This window comes from Pelecanus crispus, chromosome 26 (assembly GCF_030463565.1).
Source record: "Pelecanus crispus isolate bPelCri1 chromosome 26, bPelCri1.pri, whole genome shotgun sequence".
In the NCBI taxonomy this organism is placed as follows: domain Eukaryota; kingdom Metazoa; phylum Chordata; class Aves; order Pelecaniformes; family Pelecanidae; genus Pelecanus; species Pelecanus crispus.
The window spans coordinates 408,416-427,321 of NC_134668.1; the positions used below are offsets into that span (position 1 = coordinate 408,416).

At 50.5% G+C, this 18,906-nt stretch overlaps 1 protein-coding gene across 1 annotated transcript; it reads left to right on the top strand.

Moving 5' to 3' along the window:
* The first annotated feature begins 2,932 nt into the window (after positions 1 to 2,932).
* Positions 2,933 to 18,373, top strand: FAIM2 (Fas apoptotic inhibitory molecule 2). Its single transcript, XM_009488001.2, has 12 exons — positions 2,933 to 2,947; positions 4,570 to 4,750; positions 7,798 to 7,901; positions 8,062 to 8,126; positions 8,890 to 8,943; positions 11,314 to 11,364; positions 11,912 to 11,951; positions 12,467 to 12,504; positions 13,688 to 13,775; positions 14,339 to 14,434; positions 16,297 to 16,350; positions 18,224 to 18,373. The coding sequence occupies exons 1-12, from the start codon at positions 2,933 to 2,935 to the stop codon at positions 18,371 to 18,373; spliced, it is 936 nt and encodes a 311-aa protein (XP_009486276.1).
* Positions 18,374 to 18,906: the final 533 nt, after the last annotated feature.

The window sequence follows — 18,906 nt, forward strand, 5'->3', positions numbered from 1 at the left end:
TCATGTATGTTGAAGCAGCAGATCCCTTAATTATCCCATCAGGTTTTCTTTACCTTGTTTTTCATGTATTTGAGTGTTCAGCAAAGTTGCTTTAATCCCTGTGAAATCTCTTGTGGATTTGGCAGGGTGTGGCCTTGACAGAGATTTTTTTTCTTTTTTTTTCTTTTTTCTTCCCCCCACCCCGAGTATTAAAGGTATGTGTGTGCAGGTGAATGGCTTCTCACGTGGCCTGATGCTGAGCCAGGCCAGCAGTTGGTCAGGGAGATGGATGGGGGATGTTGAATGGTGGATGTGATGCTGTGTGTGAGCACCACAATCTGGAATCTGGCTCTTGTGTGTTTTTATTCTCCTAATACATCTGTGAGACTGGGAAAAGAGAAGACCTAGAGAAAATTACCTTGTTGGTAGGACTGTGGTACATTTAAGAGCTTCCAGCTCAAACAGAAAAGCAAGGAACCAGGTTCAGAGCAGCTTTTTTGGAGAAGGATGGCGCCTGCAAGGGCTGAATGGCTCTGCTTTTCATTGCTATCAGCTCAGCAGAGTTGTCCTTGTCTTCCTCATGGCAGAGATGAGACTCATTTCAAGTCTTGCAGCTCACGGGCTCTCCCAGCTCATTTCCTGGCTGGGGGAAGACATAATGGTTTCCCAGAGCCACAGGAAAATATTCCCTGTTGGTGTTGGATTTGTTTGGGGGCTGGGCAGCGAGGGAAGACTGAGATCCCCTCAGATCTCTGCGGAGCTCGGGCTGGGCAACAGGCCTTCTAGACAATGGGGTGGTGGACAGGTTTGTTTTCCCTTCCTGCTGCTTTTTATTTAGAGGGAGGCTGTTGTGGTAGGCAATGCCATCTGCTTTTCTTTGCTGAGGGTTTTTCCTCTTCCAGACCCAGTATTTTAGCTCTTTGAATCATCTTCAGCCTGGGATAGAGCATGTGGGGTCCTGCATTATCCCACCAATGAATCTGGCTTGGCCAGGGACTGCAGCTGGGATGAGTCCCTCTTGGGTTCACTAAGAAAATGGGTGTCTCCTTTGTCACCACAATGCCACGCATCACCTAGAGTTTCTGTTCCCAAGCCCTTGACCCCTTGGGTAGTCTCATGCTTGAAGGGGATCAACAAACCAAGCATGGTTTCCTTGTGCCTGGTTAGAGCAGTGAGAACCCCACCTGCTGGGTTGAGTTTCTCTCCCTCACTTGGGACCTGCCCAGTTTTATGCCTCTGCTCAACCTTGAGGAGAATGAAAGCCCTTGAGGAGCTTGTGGTTAACAGGCACTTAATTGATTCTGAATAATCCTGACAAGTTTTTGCAGTCCTTGTGGTAATTGCCTCTCTTTCCAATTGAATAGCTGGGGCTAGGTCTGTATGGATGCCAGCTGTACATTGCTTGGCCGCATTCTTTCATTTCCAGCTCATGCTTTCCTTTTAACCCTTCCATTGCCTGCTTCTTTGCAGAAGCTGCAAATGGGCATGGGTGGGGTTTTTTTTCAACTTCCTTTCCTTGCAGACAGCCTGTTCTTCACCTTTTCTAGATCTGTGTTTGAGGAGCCTAAAATGTGGCAGGGTCTTTTTTTTTTTCATGGCAGAATAAACAGATAAGCTAATTTATTTTTTGTACCTGTATTATAGACTTGGCATGCTTATGGCATGACAAGCAATAATTACTTAAGGGGCTGGGGAAGGACCAGTGGGAGGATGTGGGGAGCTCGGATGTAGGGGCACAGCTCCTAGCCTGAGTGTAGGCCCAGAACTGCCTGAAATTGTGTTTCCGTTTTGTGGGAACACAGTGCAAGACTGCTCTGCTGACATCTCTCATTCATCCCAAGCCTGTGTCTCCACGTGCTTAGGTAGAGGGCATGCTGTGTTTGTACTGTCTGTCTCTTCTCTCCTGGACAAATCTTCTGCTCATGTGAAGCCTTTCACTATAGAACAGGACAATTCTCTTCTCTTCTGCTGTGGCTGGGTGGTAAGAGGGGACGTCTCCATCTCACTGTGCTATCCAGACTTTAATTCCCCCAGGCCCGGTCATGGGGGACAAAACCTCATTCACTTTGTGCCCCTTCCCTTGGACATGCCTGGGCTGGGAGCTGGACTTCCCATTCAGCCCTCTCCTTCATGGGGCTGAATTAAAAATATTGCTTCGGTGATGGGTGCTGCGTGGTGCTCGTGGGCTGCTGGCTGCCCGGGGACACCTCCAAACCCTCCCTGTGCCCCCCAGCTGGGGCTGCATCGATCCAGAGAGGACAAGGCGTGTGGGGCAAATGAGCCTTATCCTCTCTATCCTACTCCATGCAAAGCCTGGAAAGGGTCAGGAAGGGAGCCAGGGCTGTTGGATTCCTTCCTCCTGCTCTCATGTTACAGAGCTTGGCTCAGGCCTTCCCCTCTGCCCCAGGGGAGCCTCCAGCCCCCCACAATAGCCCTTGTTGCTGTGCCCAGCTGCAGCAGGACCTGTGGAAGCTGCTGCTCCCCAGCTCGTGGTTGGCTCTGACATGCGGTGGCAGAGAGATGCTGCAGCAAAGCATCCTTTGCGTCTCCCTCTCCTTTGCAATCCCAGCCCCGAGTTCAGCATCTCTGGGGCAGCTGCTTCCCACCCCATGGTGTGGGACCCTGCCACTGCCTCCCCTTTGCTGTGTCCGTGTATTGTCCCCATCGCTGCCAGTGGCTGCTCGCTTCCATTTTAGCTGTTTCTTTCCCAGCTTCCCCCTGTGCTGCAGGCTGGGAATGGTACGGTCCTCCCTTCAGCACCCGTTGCTCTGTGGATGTTGCTAGAAGGTGAAGGCATCAGTGCAGGCTGCGGAGGCTGCAGCGTTTGCAGCCAGCCCTGAAACACCCCGGGAGAGCAGGCGGAAGGGATCTGGTGAGGAGGCTTGTGCTCAGCCACGGCCTTCTCCCTCCTGCTGCTGCTCAGAGGGTCCAGCAGCATCGGTAGCGAGGAGCCATGACCCAGGGGAAGGTAGGTGGGAGGCCAGTGCTTGGATGATAAGTTGTCCTGCTTGCATAATTGTTGCATGTTTGGAGGGGGAAAATGGGTTGAAGGGAGGGGAATTAAGAAATAAAACAATTGCTGTGGAGCGGGGAGCTGGGTACCCAGGCAAGCCCGGTGCGATGGCCCCCATGATGGGGGTGTTTTTGGCAGAGGAAGGGGGTGGAAGGCTGTGTCATTATGGCGTTGGAGGTTGTTTTTCCTGGTGCTGGATGTGGAGCTCAACCCTGCTGTTGGACCTGTAGCCGTTTCCTCCACCCGTCAGGGAGCTCAGCCAGGTGCTTGTGCTTTCCCATCCATGCCCCCAGCAGTCAGCGCTTGGCATCTGCCCTGAGCACCTCCTTCCTGGCCCAAGGAGCTCTGGATTTTTGGGGTTCTCCGATGCTCAGAGACTGGGGGCTGTGTGTGTGGTGGTTTATGCGTCCTCTGCCAGCACAGTGCACCATTGCCATGACAACAGTGCAATGCTGGAGGCTGCCTGGATGCAGGCAGCACTGTCCCTCTTGTATCTCCTTGGGTATCTCTGGGGGTCTTGCTTGATATTGGCCACCCTGTACCCAAGGGCTATGTAATGGAGGACAGGGTGAGGACAGTCCCTATGAGCTGGCACAGTTACCCCAATGCAGCGGGGTCTGCTCACGGTGCACAGACCAGCTTGGTACCCTGGCTTTATTTTCAAGGGCCTGTTACACCTTCAGTTTAACACCTTACAGGGACTGTGCTGTCTGTTGCAGAGCTGGCTAGTTGATCTGCTTCACTTTGGGCTTTTTGTGGTTCCAGCCCTGCATCCCTGTGATCCATGGAATGCTATCCCTGACACTGAGCTGGCATCCTCTTTGGCAGGGAGGGCAGGATACCAGGCTCATAACTTAACCCAGGTTTACAAAGATCTAGAATGTTAAATGGATAATGTTCTCAAGGAGAAACAAGTTCTCAGGTGGCCTGAGGCTGGCTCTTTGCTGGGATGTCATAGTCTGAAGACGTGAGATCCCAAGTCCCGTAGCTGCATCTTCAAATTATGGAAAGCGGCAAGGCTGAGCCTCTAGGTGGGCAGAGAGGAATGAGCTAGAAGACAATATTGGAGGGCCAAACCAGAGCACTTCCCCGGGGCTAGGAGAAACTCCCCAAAATGTGGGTGTAAGTGGAAATGAAGGAGTCCAGGGTTTTCTGCCCAGTAACTGAAAGCTCTTTTTTAAAGGGAAATTTAGAAAGAAGTAGGCTGAAAAGCAGAGAATTATTTGGATACTTTCCAGTGTTACATATGAGCCTGAGCCTGAGGCACCACAGAGGACCCTGGGCAAGGCTGTGTCTGCCCTCACACCTGGTTGCCTATAATTTTTTCATCCCCTTTAACATGTTAGGTGTTTTCCCATCTCTTCCCTCAATCGCATCAGAGGATGCTCCTTCATGGGGGTGCAGGGATGGGGCATTGCCAGCTCACAGGAGTTACTGGGTGTCCTTCCAGTTCCTGGGCTCCAACAGAGGGACTCCCCAGACCTCTGTCCATGCCCTGTTGGGTTGCCATTGCAGGGCAGTTTCTGTGCTGTTTTTACAGTCTAATCTCTCTGTCCCTGCCCCCCCTTTCTGTGCAGCTTTCTGTGAACAACAAACCCCCCAACTCTGAGGGGCAAGGGGAGAAGAAGGACAATGCCACGGCTCCACCAGCTCCTCCGACCTATGAGGAGGCGACAGCGGGAGAAGGGATGAAGTCTGGTGCTTACCCTCCTCCCCCATCGGTCCCGCTCCACCCCAGCTGGGCTTATGTCGACCCCAGTAAGTCCTTCTGTGGCTGTACCCAGGGTGAGCCCCTTGCAGAGGGGGTAGAGGGGTGCAGAGATTCTCCCTACAGGCTTGTAGAGAAGGGGGGAACCAGGGATGTGGTGCCCAGTTTGGTCCATGGTAGAGCTCACCCTAGAGCTGTAGCTATAAGCCATATAAGTCTGTATCTATATGTAAAAGCCATTTCACCCAACCACTAGACCACACTGCCTTCCAGAGGTGGGACTGAACTCCAGTGCTCTGTCCCTGCTCTCCTTCCCAGTACCGGCATGGGAAAAATCCCCTCTCCCAGCTGGTTGTGCTGGGCAATGCCACCTCCCAGGGCTGGGGAGAGTCCTGGTGCAATGCTCCTGGCTCTGCAGGCAGCAGGCCCCCCTCTAGCTCCTGCTCAACCCTGGCTTTCAAAGAGGCTGCTGAACTGGCAAAATTGGTATCGCGGCATCAGTGATGTCTGGCTGCTATGAGCCAGTGTTCAGAGCCAGTGGATGCTAAAACATGGCTGGACTTGAAGGCTGAATTGTTCCAGCATTGATCTGTGTGGCCGACTCCTCAGCAAACAAACAGCTTTTCTTCCCTGGGTGCTGTGTGCAGCTTCTGCTTGGTCGTGATAAGCAGACAAAGGCTCCACTGTGCCCAGTGCAGGGGAATGGCTGCGCAGTGGCAAGCTGGGATGGATGCAGGACAGTGGCCGGCAAGTGAGTCTGCTGGGGTGGCCAACTGCTTGGTCAGCACAGCTTGAACTGGAGAGAACACTGGAGGGACTGGATTTAATGACTCCTGAGTCCTCCCTCTCTGCTCAGTCGTCCTCCTCTGCTGTGGGCTGCTGGCTGCCTGTTCCATCCAGTAGGGATGGTCGCAGCTGCAGGGATGGAGATGTTTAGGGAAGGGGAAAGAGCAAGCTAAACCCCCTCTGAGATGTGTGTGCCTGCACACTCTGGTTTCACAGACTTTTCCCATTCTTCTTTGCCTTCAGGGGTCAGAAACAGAGGGAATAAATAACCTTCCAGCTTGCTATAACAACCATCTGGGTCTTTCTACTGTCATGATGAATTAGGATGGGTAAAGCCCGAATGGGTTAGGATGCTGGTATTTTGGGTATCCCGGAGGACTTGTTTAGGTGATGTGTCATCTCTTGTCCCCTCCCTGACAAGCCTGGCAGGATTTCCTCTCTGCAGCTGTGTCCTGATCCCTGCTGTTGTTTTCCTCTGATTTCATGTCCTTCTCCCCTTTCCTTGCCTTCAGCCATGCTGCAAGCTGTGGCTCCTGTGCCAGGGTCTGGGCAGGGGGGATACATGCCATGGGGCTGCATCTAACAGCTTCTAGGAGACTGGAAGTAGCTGGAGAGAAGGGGTGTGTGTTTTGGGTTGCTTTCTTTAATGATAAGCTTGGGACACAATGTCTTGCTACCTTAGATGTGACCGTAGGTGGGAGGTGATGGGTGCTGGGGAGAAGGAAACCCCTTCCATTCCTCAGAGGCATTTATGTGTCTAATTTGGTGTTCAGATGCCTTGATTACTTTGACTCAGGAGGCACTGAAGTGTCCTGGGGATGGGCCTCAGGTGCTCTTGACCCTGTGTGAGTGATGAGAGATCTTGCAGAAACGCAGGGAGGATGCACTGCAGGAGTTTCATCTTCACTGGGGCATAGAAGAAGGCACAAGAGATTTATTAGGCACAAGAAGAGCACAAAGGATTTATTTCCTGCCAGGGCATCTTTAGGATGAGGCTTCTGCAGTAAGAGCAAGCAGCCTTTGACCAGTCAAACAGAAGAAACCCAGAACCAGTTTGGCTTTCCTGGTGTCTGCAGCCTGTCCTCTGAGTTTGAGAGGGTCTTTCCTCCTCCTACCTGGAGGATCTGAGTATCACTGAGATAAAAAGCTTTGAGAAGGAGGGGAGGCATCTGTCAAACAGGCAGGGACATGAATGTATAGGTGGTGTAATCACATAAGCCTTCATTCTATAGGTAACCCAGGTGGGGACACTATTAGTAACATGGAAGGGGATATTTGCAAGAGAAGTGAATAGCATAGGGGAATGATGTGCTAAGACAACCGAGGTTTCAGTATTTGTTTTATTTTTTCTTGAGCATGAGGTTCAGGAGGTGGAGAAGGCTGATTCTTACATCTAATTTGTGCAGCTGATCTTAGCAGGGAGAAGCTGCTGCTTTGGGTTTCTCCTCACAGCCCCCTGCCCTCCAATATCCTCGCTGCTACCTTCATCCCTGGCTGTCGGCACAGTCGCCTCCCCAGCAGGCTGAGGTTTTCTGATGTTTCCCTCCATCTCCCTTCAGGCTGCAGAGCAAACTGACGCTTTATGGTGCAGCTTCCTCCTTGCCCCTCTGCAGGGAAACTCCAGCAACAAGAGCTTGTATCACAGAGCCCTCAGCAAAGCAGGGCTGCGTTGTGTGGTGCGATGATTTTTGGGGAAGGTATTCTCATCAGTAGCATTGGGGCTTTTTCCCCCTTGTTTAGGCTTGCTGCTAAACTGTTCTCTGACTCTCTGCATGGAAATCAGATTCAGGGATTGACCTTATAGAAAAGCTGGCTGTAATGAGGCTCTCTGAGGAGAGGGCACACCGTTGACATAAGAAATGATGCAAACAGAGTCTAACATCAGGCAATTACAGAGCAGAGAGGGAATCCTCCTGCACCAGAGCTCCTGATGGGAATGACTGAGGTGCTGAGTCACGGCTCCTCTGGGGGACGCTTTAATATTCAGTGAAAGGTGAGCAAGGATATGATACGAGCCCTCTTAATTGCCATTAAAAATATGGTCTTACCATAGACAGGAATTAACCCTGGTGTCCTTGTTGTGCTGGAGTTTGCAGAAGTGGTTTCTCCCCTCTGTTCTTGGAGATGGTCCTAATAAGATGCAGGAGTGGGAAGGGAGCAGAGTGCATCCCAGCAAGCCTATGTTTTGTAGTGCAACAAGAAAACCTTGAAATTTGGGCCTTTTGAGCTGCAGTCAATCACTGGGGTCAGATTATTGCAGCTGGGGAGGGAACCGGGTGATGGGAGCTGATCTGTCTGGCTTCTGCTTCAGGCACGAGCCCAAGCTATGGCAGTGGCGGGTATCCAGGGGACACAGAGATGCTCACAACCTTCAGCTGGGACGACAGGAACGTGCGCAGAGTGTTCATCAGGAAGGTAAGGGGCAAGCCTCTCCAGGGTCAGCCTTCCCCTGTGAAGGCAGGAGACCAGCTCTGAGCCCTTGGAGGCACCTGGCCACAATGGCTTTGCTGGCTTCCCTGGGCTGGGTGGGAAGCAGAGAGTCTGTGGGTCACCCATGGGCTGCCTCTCATTGCAGGTTTATGCCATCCTGATGGTCCAGCTCTTGGTCACTGTTGTTATTGTGGCTTTCTTCACCTTCTGGTAGGTCTCTTGTGTAGCAGCAATGCTTGCTTTGTCCTGTGTATGACCTACTCTTGAATTACCTGTTACTTGGGGGTGTTGTCTGTTATGTAGACACCTGAATTTTTTTTCCCATGTGCTCCAATAGAAAAACAAAACTGAGGGAACCATGAGAGGTCCTTCAGTACTCCTGCTACGTTCCCTGCATGTCCTCTGGATGGTGCATTGTCCCTTCTGGGTGCTATCCCCAGCTAAGAGGCCTGGGCTGCTTGCCCTTGAGTATTAACTGCTGTACTTGTCCTTTGGGAGTTATCAAGGTCATCAGATCCCAGCCCACCTCAGCTTTAGGGACTGGGTTACCTCCCCTTGCAGAAGCAGATACCCCACACTCAAGCAGCGGCTGTCTCTAGCTCGGATGACTGAGCATTTTGGGCATGTGCAGCTCATGTTGCCTCCAGAATAAATAATGAATCACTGTCAGCCCGAGGATTTCAGCTCTTTAATCACTTCTCTGAGAAGGCAGCGGCCATTCCCTGAGCAAGCCTGACTGTGTAATTGATAACAGCAGGGCTGTCTTTCTGACTTGACAGGTTGAATTTCTTTCCAGTTGGTCAGTCTGCCAGGTAGATTCAGCCGCGTTTGTGTGGGGTTTTTTTTTCCTCCTCTTCACATACCCCGTGCTGCATCACCCCATGTGTGTTCCCAGGTTTAATTTAGCAGCAACTTGTGAAGTGATTGGCTTTTCTATGCTTTCTGCTCAGCATCCTTTTTCTCTGTCTTGCAGCGAGCCAGTCAAGGGGTACATTCAGACACACGCTGCCTGGTATTGGGCTTCCTAGTGAGTATCTCTGTCTTCTCCTATGGTCATGTATGCTCCAAACAGCTCCGGATGTAGCTGTGGTGATGTGGAGACACTTTCCAAACACTTTTGTATCTTGCGTGTGAAGAATTGCACTAATATGTGTGCACGGGGAGCTGAGGAAATTCATGGACAACTCTGAGGTGAGAAGATAGAAAATCTCACCTAAATGAGTCTGAGACATGAGATATGCTAGATATCTACAAATACTTTCAAAAAGAGGGCTTGCTGCTCTACAAACCAGGGTCAAAGTAAATACATGAGTATTGCTTGCAGAGCAAACCGGGTAAAACTGGGGACCTTCCAGGAAAACAGTGCAGAAGCCCAGATGTGAGACCTGAAAGGGTGCCTAGGGTACCTTAGAGGCTTAATTTTATGTTTGTCCCATTGAAAGCAAGGAGATTGCCTGGGTTTATATTGCATGCCTTGATATGCAACAGATAAAGAAAGGTGCAGGCAATGTTAAGAGGGGGGAATGCATTTGGAGGGATTGGGATGTTTGTGGGGCTGTCATGCTTGGGTCTTCACCACAGAGCCACTCTCAGTGCCCAGAAATTGGGATGCCATTCATTAGTCAAGCCTGGTCCAAAAGGTCAGCTTGGAGGTAGCGTAGGCTGGGCTTCCATGCGTTAGTATATTTGCAGCTGTGCTGGTTTCCTGGATGCTGCTTGTGTTAGTGCTGCTAATTAAGCAGGCAGAGTGTACGATGCAATTGTCTGTGAACAAAGCTCTGTGAACTTGGCTTTAATTAGTTCACACCCAAATCATGAAATGTGTCTAGGCCCGGAAATGAGACACCAGCTTATATAACTTAGACAAAGAGACCCAAAATAGCAGCAATAGAAGGGAACTGGCATCAGCATTCCTCTTGGTCCTTAAAGGAAAATATTGTGCTCCTTCTTGGCCAGTTGGTAGACTGGAGAAGCAGCATTGCCTTGCAGGGAGACAAGACCAAGCTCTGCTCAGCTCTGTGCTTTGACCTTTGGGTTCATCTCCTGTAGCTCACTGGATGGTCAGCATTTATATCTTTCAGCAGGAGCAAACCCATCTTGGGCCAGCTGGGGGTAGGCTCTGTACTTGAGAGACTTAAATTTTGACTGTCCCTTCACTTGCCAGCGAGCCAAACCTTCCCTCCATCCCAGTGTCTCCAACTGCTTGTCCTGATCTGGGTCTGGATCTCTTTCATATGCAGAGACCCCAACTCTCTATATAACTCTGTAAAATAGAAGTGGGTGCCCTAGGGTGTTTTCCTACTGCTGGGCGATGGCTCAGAGGGAGTAAAGCAAGAGCAGATGTGCAACAAGGGATGCAAAGGAGACAGACAACTGCAATGGCTCTATTTGCTCCCTGCATGCTTTCTTTCCATCTATTCAGCCGTGTCCATGACAGCTTTCCTGGTTTCCCCATGGGAGAGCAATGCTCAGGTTTATCTCTGGTGCATTTATCATGGCCCGTGGGTTTTGCCGTCATGTTCATTTATTAGACCTAAGGTGACTGGCTATCGTGCAGCCATCGGCATGCTTGGAAGCTGCTTTCCCCCCGAGGCTCTGGGTGAAAGCAGGTAAGCAGGTTCCCGCTGTGCCATAACCCATCAGCACTGTGGAAAAACACCCAGGCTGCGTGACGTCCAGAGCAGAGGGAGACCATCCCTCAGCTGTTGGATTTTTTTGCTTTGCTGAAGGGTCAAGTCATGCGAGATAAATAACTCTCCTGTGACCTGGGGATGGCTTGTGCAACAGCATATTAGGCTTGGGTCTGTGAGATTCACTGACCTTAGAGGATCCTTCTGCTGTTGAACTCTTCCTCAAGCACTGGTGCAGTAACATGGGACCAGTTCCCTTCCTCGAGACAGACCTTCCCTCTGGCCTTAGGCAAGTCCCTTTTACCAGCTCTGCGAATCTTGGTTTAAGTGCTGCTGAAATCCCAGCAGGATGCCTTGATCCCACCAAGCCAGGAAGTGCCTGGAAATGAGCAAAGTCTGGCCACCTCTGTACGGGCAATTCATGCACTGATGAGGTATCAGCAGCAAACATGTCTGGGTGCACCATCTATCCTGGACCTGAATGCTACCGTTGCTCTGCTCTAAAACCATCCTTCAGGTTTTTCAGGGACGGTTGTGCTGTCCCACCTTGGACTGGCATAAGCAAAGTAGGCAGCTGTGGGCAGAGGACTGCTTCAGCGAGAGGTCGTTACTGCCTTGCTTCCTACCCAGCCTCGACTTCTGGCACGGTGCTTGCATTTTAAACAGCGCAGCAGAGCACTGAAACTTGTCAGCTGGAGACTTCTCTCCTGCATCAATGCACAATGCCTGGGTTTTCCTCCCTAAATGGCTCTTTCTTTTCTTTGCAGTGCTGTTTTCTTTGTGACCTACTTGATTCTTGCTTGCTGCTCTGGACCCAGGTAAAATATATTCTTTTTGGATTTGAAACAGCCCTGTGAAATGAAGGACGAATGTTTTTCCTCTTGTTTCAAGCATGACCAATAATGTTGCAGGGATGGGATGGGGTCATGCTGACAAAGTGATGTAGGGACTGAGGTGGCAGCTGGATTTTCAGGCCTGATGTAGTTGTGGGTTGCTGCAATGCAGCCTTAAAAGCTGAAGTCAAATTGCAACTGGAAAGGAAGCTATGTTGCAGCAAAAACTGCATTGCTGTGTAGCTCCAAATTCTCATTATTAAATACTGCAGAAGACGGTCATCTTTGCTCTCAGTGGAGCAGGGCACTGCTCTGCTGGAATATCATGGGAATGTTTGCTGCCTTGGTCTAGGAGCACCCCAAATGCTCTCTCATTCCCAGCAGGATGACTGTCCCCTTGCACCATCCCTGCCATTTGCTGCACAGGCCATTAATTATACTGCACATCTTATGCAACCTGTTGTGCAGCGCTGCTAACTACCTCTGCCCTCCGCATCGCAGGGCTAACCAGCCCCTGTTTCTTCACTTGCAGGAGGTATTTCCCATGGAATCTGATCCTGCTGAGCATCTTTGTAAGTAGCACATCTGGACAGCGTCTGCCCTGCCCCTGCAACCAGCGTGGGTTTCATAATGGCTCCAAGCAGGAGAGGTGTCTGGTCTGGATTCCTGCAGAAGCAGGAATTTCATCCTCTAATTGCCCTGCACTTGGGCTGAAGAGCTGTAATTGAACTAGAATGTGATAAGCAGGAAAGAAGGGAGCCTTGGGGTTGTTTTTTTAAAAAAAAACCAACCTGTGGAGGCTGGTTGGTGGTGGGATCTGGGGTAGGGTGCTGGAGTCCTGTGCAAAAGGGGTAGAGGGATGGAGAGGGTGGGACTGCTCTCAGGGCGGTGGCCTGCCCTCACTTTAACCTGCCCTGTGGATATTAATCACTGGAGGATTAGAAACTATGTAAAAATTGCTTCTCCTGAGTATCTGTTTAAAAGGCTTCACTGCCCTTATCATCACTATAATTGAAATGTTTTATTTGTTGTGTGTCTCTCCCTGGGACATGAATGCAGGAGTAATGTGGTTCTCTTTCCCTCCCAGACCCTCTCCATGGCTTATCTCACTGGGATGCTCTCCAGGTAGGTTGAGCATGCGGTCTCTGGAAGTTTTCTGGTCCTATGTCCTGTCTCTTCCTGCAAAAAACCTTCCCTACTTCTGAAATATATGGGCCACCTGATCTCTTTGGAGCTGTTCAGTAGCCACACAAAGCCTGACCTTCCCTTTTGAAAACACTTTTTAAAGTTCTCCAAGACCTATGGTGGTACCCCCCTTCTCTGTCACAATTGGGGCAGCACAGGGTAGTTCCTGGCTACGCTAAATCCTATAGGAGAGCACTAGAGAGCCAGGGACAAGCCTGCAGGATGGGCTACAGGGGACTACCATATACTGTGATCTCACCTTTTCCACTAAGCAGCACTCTAGCAGATGGGGCTGGAGTGACACAAGGAGTTTTTTCCAGCAGTTTCATGTCTTTTGTAGTCTACAGCTTGCTCCCTTTTGCTTGTGTTTTTACTGTTACAATCTGCTCACAAGATCAGCCCTGGTTCACGTGGGTGCCTGGTGACGAGGCAGATGAGCCAGTGGGTGTTGATGGATGCGTGCTGGGGACAAAGAAAGTAGTGGCTTCAGCAACTCGGGGAAAATACCAGCGATATCATTCTCAAATCAAATGGAAGGGGAGAGTGGGGACTGGCTTTTCTTAGGGCTGAGCCTGGTGCTGTAACCAAAATCAGTAGTCAGACATACAAAAAAATTCTAACCTAAGCCTGCAGTCTCTCTACCTGTTCAAATCCCTCCTTCCCTGCAGTTTTCCAAGACTCAAACCCCTGTTACGAGCACATCAGTAGTGTAACAGTGGCTGCAGCTTTCTCATTTCTCATTGTGCTGCAAAGACCTTTGTCATTCTACTTTTATTACCTCCTAGTTTGAATCCTCCCCCTTCTCCATCTGTCCATGGATGGATAGATTTTTATAGTAAGTCCCCATCTTAGCCGTTCATGAGTTCCCAGAAGGCACAGACATGCCCTCCTGCCCTACCCTCTTCTATTTAAACAGGAGGAAAACCCACCTAGGCTTTTTTTAGTGTTTTCTATCCTTCCTTTTTTACATTAAAGGGGGACATTGATAATTTCAGTGACGTTTGTGCCCCAAGGATGCACACTTTCCCTGTACACCTCTGCTAAGCTTCTGCCTGTCTTAATCCCTCCTTCCACCTGTCCCTGTGGGAAATACGGAAAAGCGGGTTTGCTGTTAATTTTGCAGTTACTACAATACCAAGTCGGTCCTTCTGTGTCTGGGGATCACAGCCCTGGTGTGTCTGTCTGTCACGATCTTCAGCTTCCAGACCAAGGTGAGTTTGTGCTGGTCAGTCCCTCGGGGAGAAGCATCTCCCAGGCATAGGACCGCAGTGTCAGGCAGCGCTGGGGGTGAGGTGTGAGGGGCAGGTCTGTAGGACTCTGGATACAGGAGCAACCTGAGGGATGCTGGGATGTAAAGAGAAGGTTACAGGAAGATTAGGACAGATGCTGGGGTGAGGGATGTGTCAGGGTATAGACAGGGGTGGAAGATGCTAATGTATGGGGGCAAGGTGGTTTTTTTGAGGATTAGGCTGTGGGGTACAGAAGGGCACCGGCACAAACATGTGCGATGGGCTTTTGGATTTCAGGTATGTGCTGGGTACCGAGTTCTTGCCCATGGCCATACAGGGGATATGGTAAGCGTTTGGCTCTGTCTGCCATACAGATGGATGTTGGGCTATAGGACCTGAGATGCAGGTGAAGCAATTGCCATGTGACAGCAAGATGGGTGAGCGGCTGGGGAGTCCCTCCCTGTGGACACGGGGAGTTCGGCTCCCCTCACTGCCTCCTGTTGCGGCAGTCTGCACTTGTAACATGATGTTCTTTACCTCCGCAGTTTGACTTCACCTCCTACCAGGGCGTCCTCTTTGTGATGCTCATGGTCCTCTTCTTTGGTGGCATCATCCTGGCTGTGATACTGCCCTACCAATATGTGAGTAATGACCTGTGCTCCTCCTTCCTCACCCAGTGCCACCAGCCCTGGCGCTACGCTGGGAGCCGATCAGCCTAAAGCGGGCAAGCTCCAGGGCTTGGCTTGAGAGGGGTGTCCCAGCCTGCTCTCAGAAAACATGCAGAAACACCAACAGAAACAAAAGGCAAGACCAGGTGGCTGTTGCCTTCTTGCTGTACAATCAGATATCAGGTTTTAGGACAGCACGGGCCTGGGGCTTGAGGAAGTTTGCTTCTGTTCCTGGAGCTGTGTAGTGATTGCACAGGAGGTCAGATCACCTGCTTGTGCCTCAGTTTCCCCTCCGGTAAAACCAGGGTGGTGCACACATTAAGGTGCTGGCCTGCCCAATACAAAACAGGGCTCTTGCCCCAAATTCAGGGCAGAACTTGGACTCTGGACAAGTGCAGTGGGTTGCCTGTCTGGCCAGACCTGGCTGTATTCACACTAACTTCAGGCACCGTGCTGCAGTGTTTGAATCTTGAGGCTCAAATTTCTCAGAAATAAGTCCATCTGGAGAGGGGCCCGGCAACAAGTCCTGACCATGAGTGACTACCTTGTCACTCCTCCAACTGCTGCCAGCCTCTCTTGCATGGGTCCAGCCCCTTCCTTCAGCTTCCCTGCTTTTAGCTCAGACCTGATCACAGCTGGTGTTGGCTGTGCCCAGCTGAAATCCTGGGGTGGCTTGTGACCACACCTGATAGAGGGTTTGGTGTGGCAGCATGGAGTGTCTGGTCTCCATCCAAGAGTGTCTTTAGGTGAGTCGTGATTCAGACAAGAGCCTGACAGACCCTGGAAGATGCTGATGAAAGAGGGAAGGTGTGTGGGGCTGTGCAGCCACCATTAATCATCCTGAACGCCTGCTTGTGCTGGAGATGGAGGCACCTGGCTTTGATCATGACAGCCTTTAAATGACCTCCAAACCCTTCACATCTTACCTGGCTTCTCTGGGGACCTGCGTCATACTTCAAGGGCCAGACCTGCAGGAGATACTCCCACTGGTACTAGCCCTGGAGTTGGTATGATGATGGACAAATACACAGCGTGGTGTTTCCAAAACCGGGAGCTTAGATTTTGGTTGTCTTGGCTTGAGATCCATCTCTCTCCGGTGCAAATGTGAGGGTAAACCAGCTTGCAGTGCCAAGCCACTGCCATTAAACTGTTGAGACAACTACTCTTTATCTTGCAGCTTGTCAAGATAAGCGTAGCTTGAGGCAGCCTTGTCATGAGCTTGTGTATCTGGGGAGGCAGGCTGCAATCTCTGGGTTGAATCAGCTGTCCGTGTAGGCACCTTCTCCATCAGCACTGTGTGCTACTGTGCCACAGCAAGCAGGGGTTGAGGTTTGGTCTTAATTCCAGTGAATTTCCTGCTGTGACTGCAGCAGACGAACCCATTTAAGTTATCCTTGTTAATTAAAGCTGGGTCTGGCTCTTGGAAGCATTTGGTGTTTCTTCCAGTGGCATCAACCTCATCTGGGTAAACAAACACCTAGGGCTGCTGCAAAATGTTTCTGTCAGGATAGTGCTAAGATATTGCCACAGAGATGGCAGCTGTGTTGAAGTAGGCTATTTGGAAACACAAGTACCTGATCTAGAAGCTTGTGAGCCAAGTAGACACAATGGCCACAGTGAGAGGGGAAACTGAGGCACAGTGACCTGTTGTTTTTGCCAGGAAAGGTCAACAACAGAAACCGTGTTGGAGCTGGAAGTGGTGCAAGTCCATCCTGGGCTATTAGAGCACTTTCCCTAATTTGTATCCTCCACATGAGAGCTAAGCCCTCTTCTGTGTCAGGTCCTAATTAATCAGTTTTCTCCCAGGCACTGACTGATGGATTTGTTTCCTTTAGGTTCCCTGGCTCCACGCAATCTACGCTATGCTTGGTGCCATAATCTTTACTATGGTAAGTGGTGCTGGTCATGAGGCCTGGGAATGTGCTGGCAGGAAAAATAAGCAAATAAGCAAGGAGTAAATTCTGTCAGCCTTAAAGGGTGCTTGGGAAAGTGAGAAGAGCGAGTCACTGGATTGCAGAGAGCTCCACATCTTCAAATGGCTCATGAACAGCAATTATTGCAGTGACCTCAGCCTTGTCCCGAGAAGGTGTTGGTGTACATGACAGTGCTGGCGCAGAGCATGGTGTGACAGGCAAACCCATGCTGTATGCGCAATACTAGGTGTGAACAGCAGAAAGCACTGTAGGGACAGGGCAAAAAGGCATCTCTGGAGTGGGAAAAGCAGAGATTCATCTCTGGCACAGCAGTGGGAGCTGGATTGCAGGGCTCAAAGGAGCCTGGGGATGAAATGAGGCTGCAGAAGTGAGCAAAGTCAAGTTGGGGCTGGTTGAGTGGGAGTGGGCGAAGGATTGGGTATGAGTTTGAGTAAGAGAAACAGAGGTATGGAAAGAGTGAGAGGCCATGGTTTGGGATTAAGGAGCACTAGGAAGGTTCATTGCAGGCAGGAAAAGCCCTGAAGCTGGGCAGCTCCTCCAAGGAAAGCTGAAAAGGCTTGATTCATTCCTTCAACTGCTCCTCGGCGGTTCCTCCTGCAAGCCTCTTCCGAGAGCAAGTCCTGGCAGTGCTGTGCTTGCCGTTCAGGTGTGGGAGTTTTGTGGGAAGACGCCTGGCGTTACCGTGAGGTGGGGGTCAGGAGGAGGGCTGCCTTGGGGTTCAAGGCGGTGCCCATTGGGCATGTTGTGAATAAGAACAGTTGAGCAATTTTGTTTATTAGGTATAATAATTTCAAGTGAGCTCAGATAGTTCTTCTGTGATTCATGATTGAAGACCGCTCTGTAAAATACAAGCAGGCTAAACTTCTTAACATTACCTCATAAACTTCAGTCAAACTCAGCTGGTGGAATCTGTTGCTGGCTTGTCAGCTCAGCCTGACAATGTCTGGTGAGATCAGTTATTTGTGACTGGGGAGGGCAGAGGTGCCAGCTGACCCCAGGTGATGGCAAAGATGCCCTGCCAGCCCTGAGGAGCTCCACACCAAGGTGTCTGTCGTGGGCTGGATTAACAGAGGGAGTAGAGGTGAGATGGGAGAAGACGCTGAGCTTGAAGTCGTGCAACAAGGTGCAGGTTTTCTTGCAGCTGGGTCACCAGCCTGCCTTGTAGCCCGTGTTTGTTCCTGTGAGTGCTGTGTCCCTTGCAGGCAGGCTGGGCAGTAGATTCCGACTGCAGTGGCTTCACTGGTAAAATCTGCCCTGCACTTAGTCGTGTTTGTACCTCAGAAAGGTGTTAGCTCCCCTCTGGGCCCGGCTACCTCTGCTGGCAGCTCTGCAGACCTTGGTGCTGCCCAGGATCTGGGGTTTCTTGCTCTTTATTGCTCTGCTGCTGCTGCAATGCCATGTTGGCTCCAGGTCACCTTGTTACCTGGAAGGTGTTTCTGAACTGGGGGAAGTCTGGGAATAACAAGCTGTAGGGACTGGCTGAGGAGGAACAGAAAGAACTGCTCCAGAGGGGATCCTGGGACATATTTGGGGTGGATGAAGCAAAGGGGAACCCTGGGAAAAAGCATGAAGGAAGCAGGCCTGAAGTAATAGTTAGGCTCAGGGTTTGACTATCAAGAGTGAAATGAAGGAAGGGGAAAGTTGCAGCTTGATCAGTGCATTGTTCCGACCTTTTAAATTGCAGTTACAGCCCATAAGAAGTGGCTGTATTTTTGTTCTGGATACAGTGAAGCAATTGGGAGAACTCCTGTCATTAGAGCACTTCTTGCCTCTATGTGCCAAATCTCCATGTGACTGTTTCCATGAGTTTCCTCCTCTTTCCTCACAGTTCCTGGCATTTGATACCCAGATGCTGATGGGGAATCGTCGGTACTCGCTGAACCCAGAGGAATACATCTTTGGAGCCCTCAATATCTATCTGGACATCATCTACATCTTCTCTTTCTTCCTCCAGTTCTTTGGCTCCAGCCAGGAGTGAGTGCAGTAAGGCAGTATCTTCTTTTTGCTGGCAAGATGCGAGTGTTTAAAAAAAAAAAAAAAGTTAAAAGAAGAGGAAAAGAGGGTTAAAAAAAAACCCAAACAAAACCAAACCCACCCTTTCTGGCCCACTAGCAGGCTCCATTCAATCAGCTGAGCAATGCCCCTGGGTTCCTTATGCAGCTTGTATATATGCTGTTAGGCCTTTGTGACCCAGAAAGCAAAGTAGGGCTTAAGTGTTATGTCTCTTCTGCTCCCTCCACTCCTACTGAGATCAAACCAGACCAGAGACTGGGAGGCATGAGACCAAGATCTTCTTTTCCCCAGAGGCTGTCAGAGTTGCCTGAGACCTGCACATCACGGGATGCTGAAGTGCTGAGAACAGCTCTGCAAAGGGAGAATAACATTAAGGGGAGGAGAGTAGGGAATTTTGCTAGGATGCTGGCAGAAAAACCAGCTGAACAAAGGGTAAAAGGCTAGGGAAAGCCTTGCATCCCCCTGTTCCTCTCCAGCATTCATTTGGAGCCTTGTGGC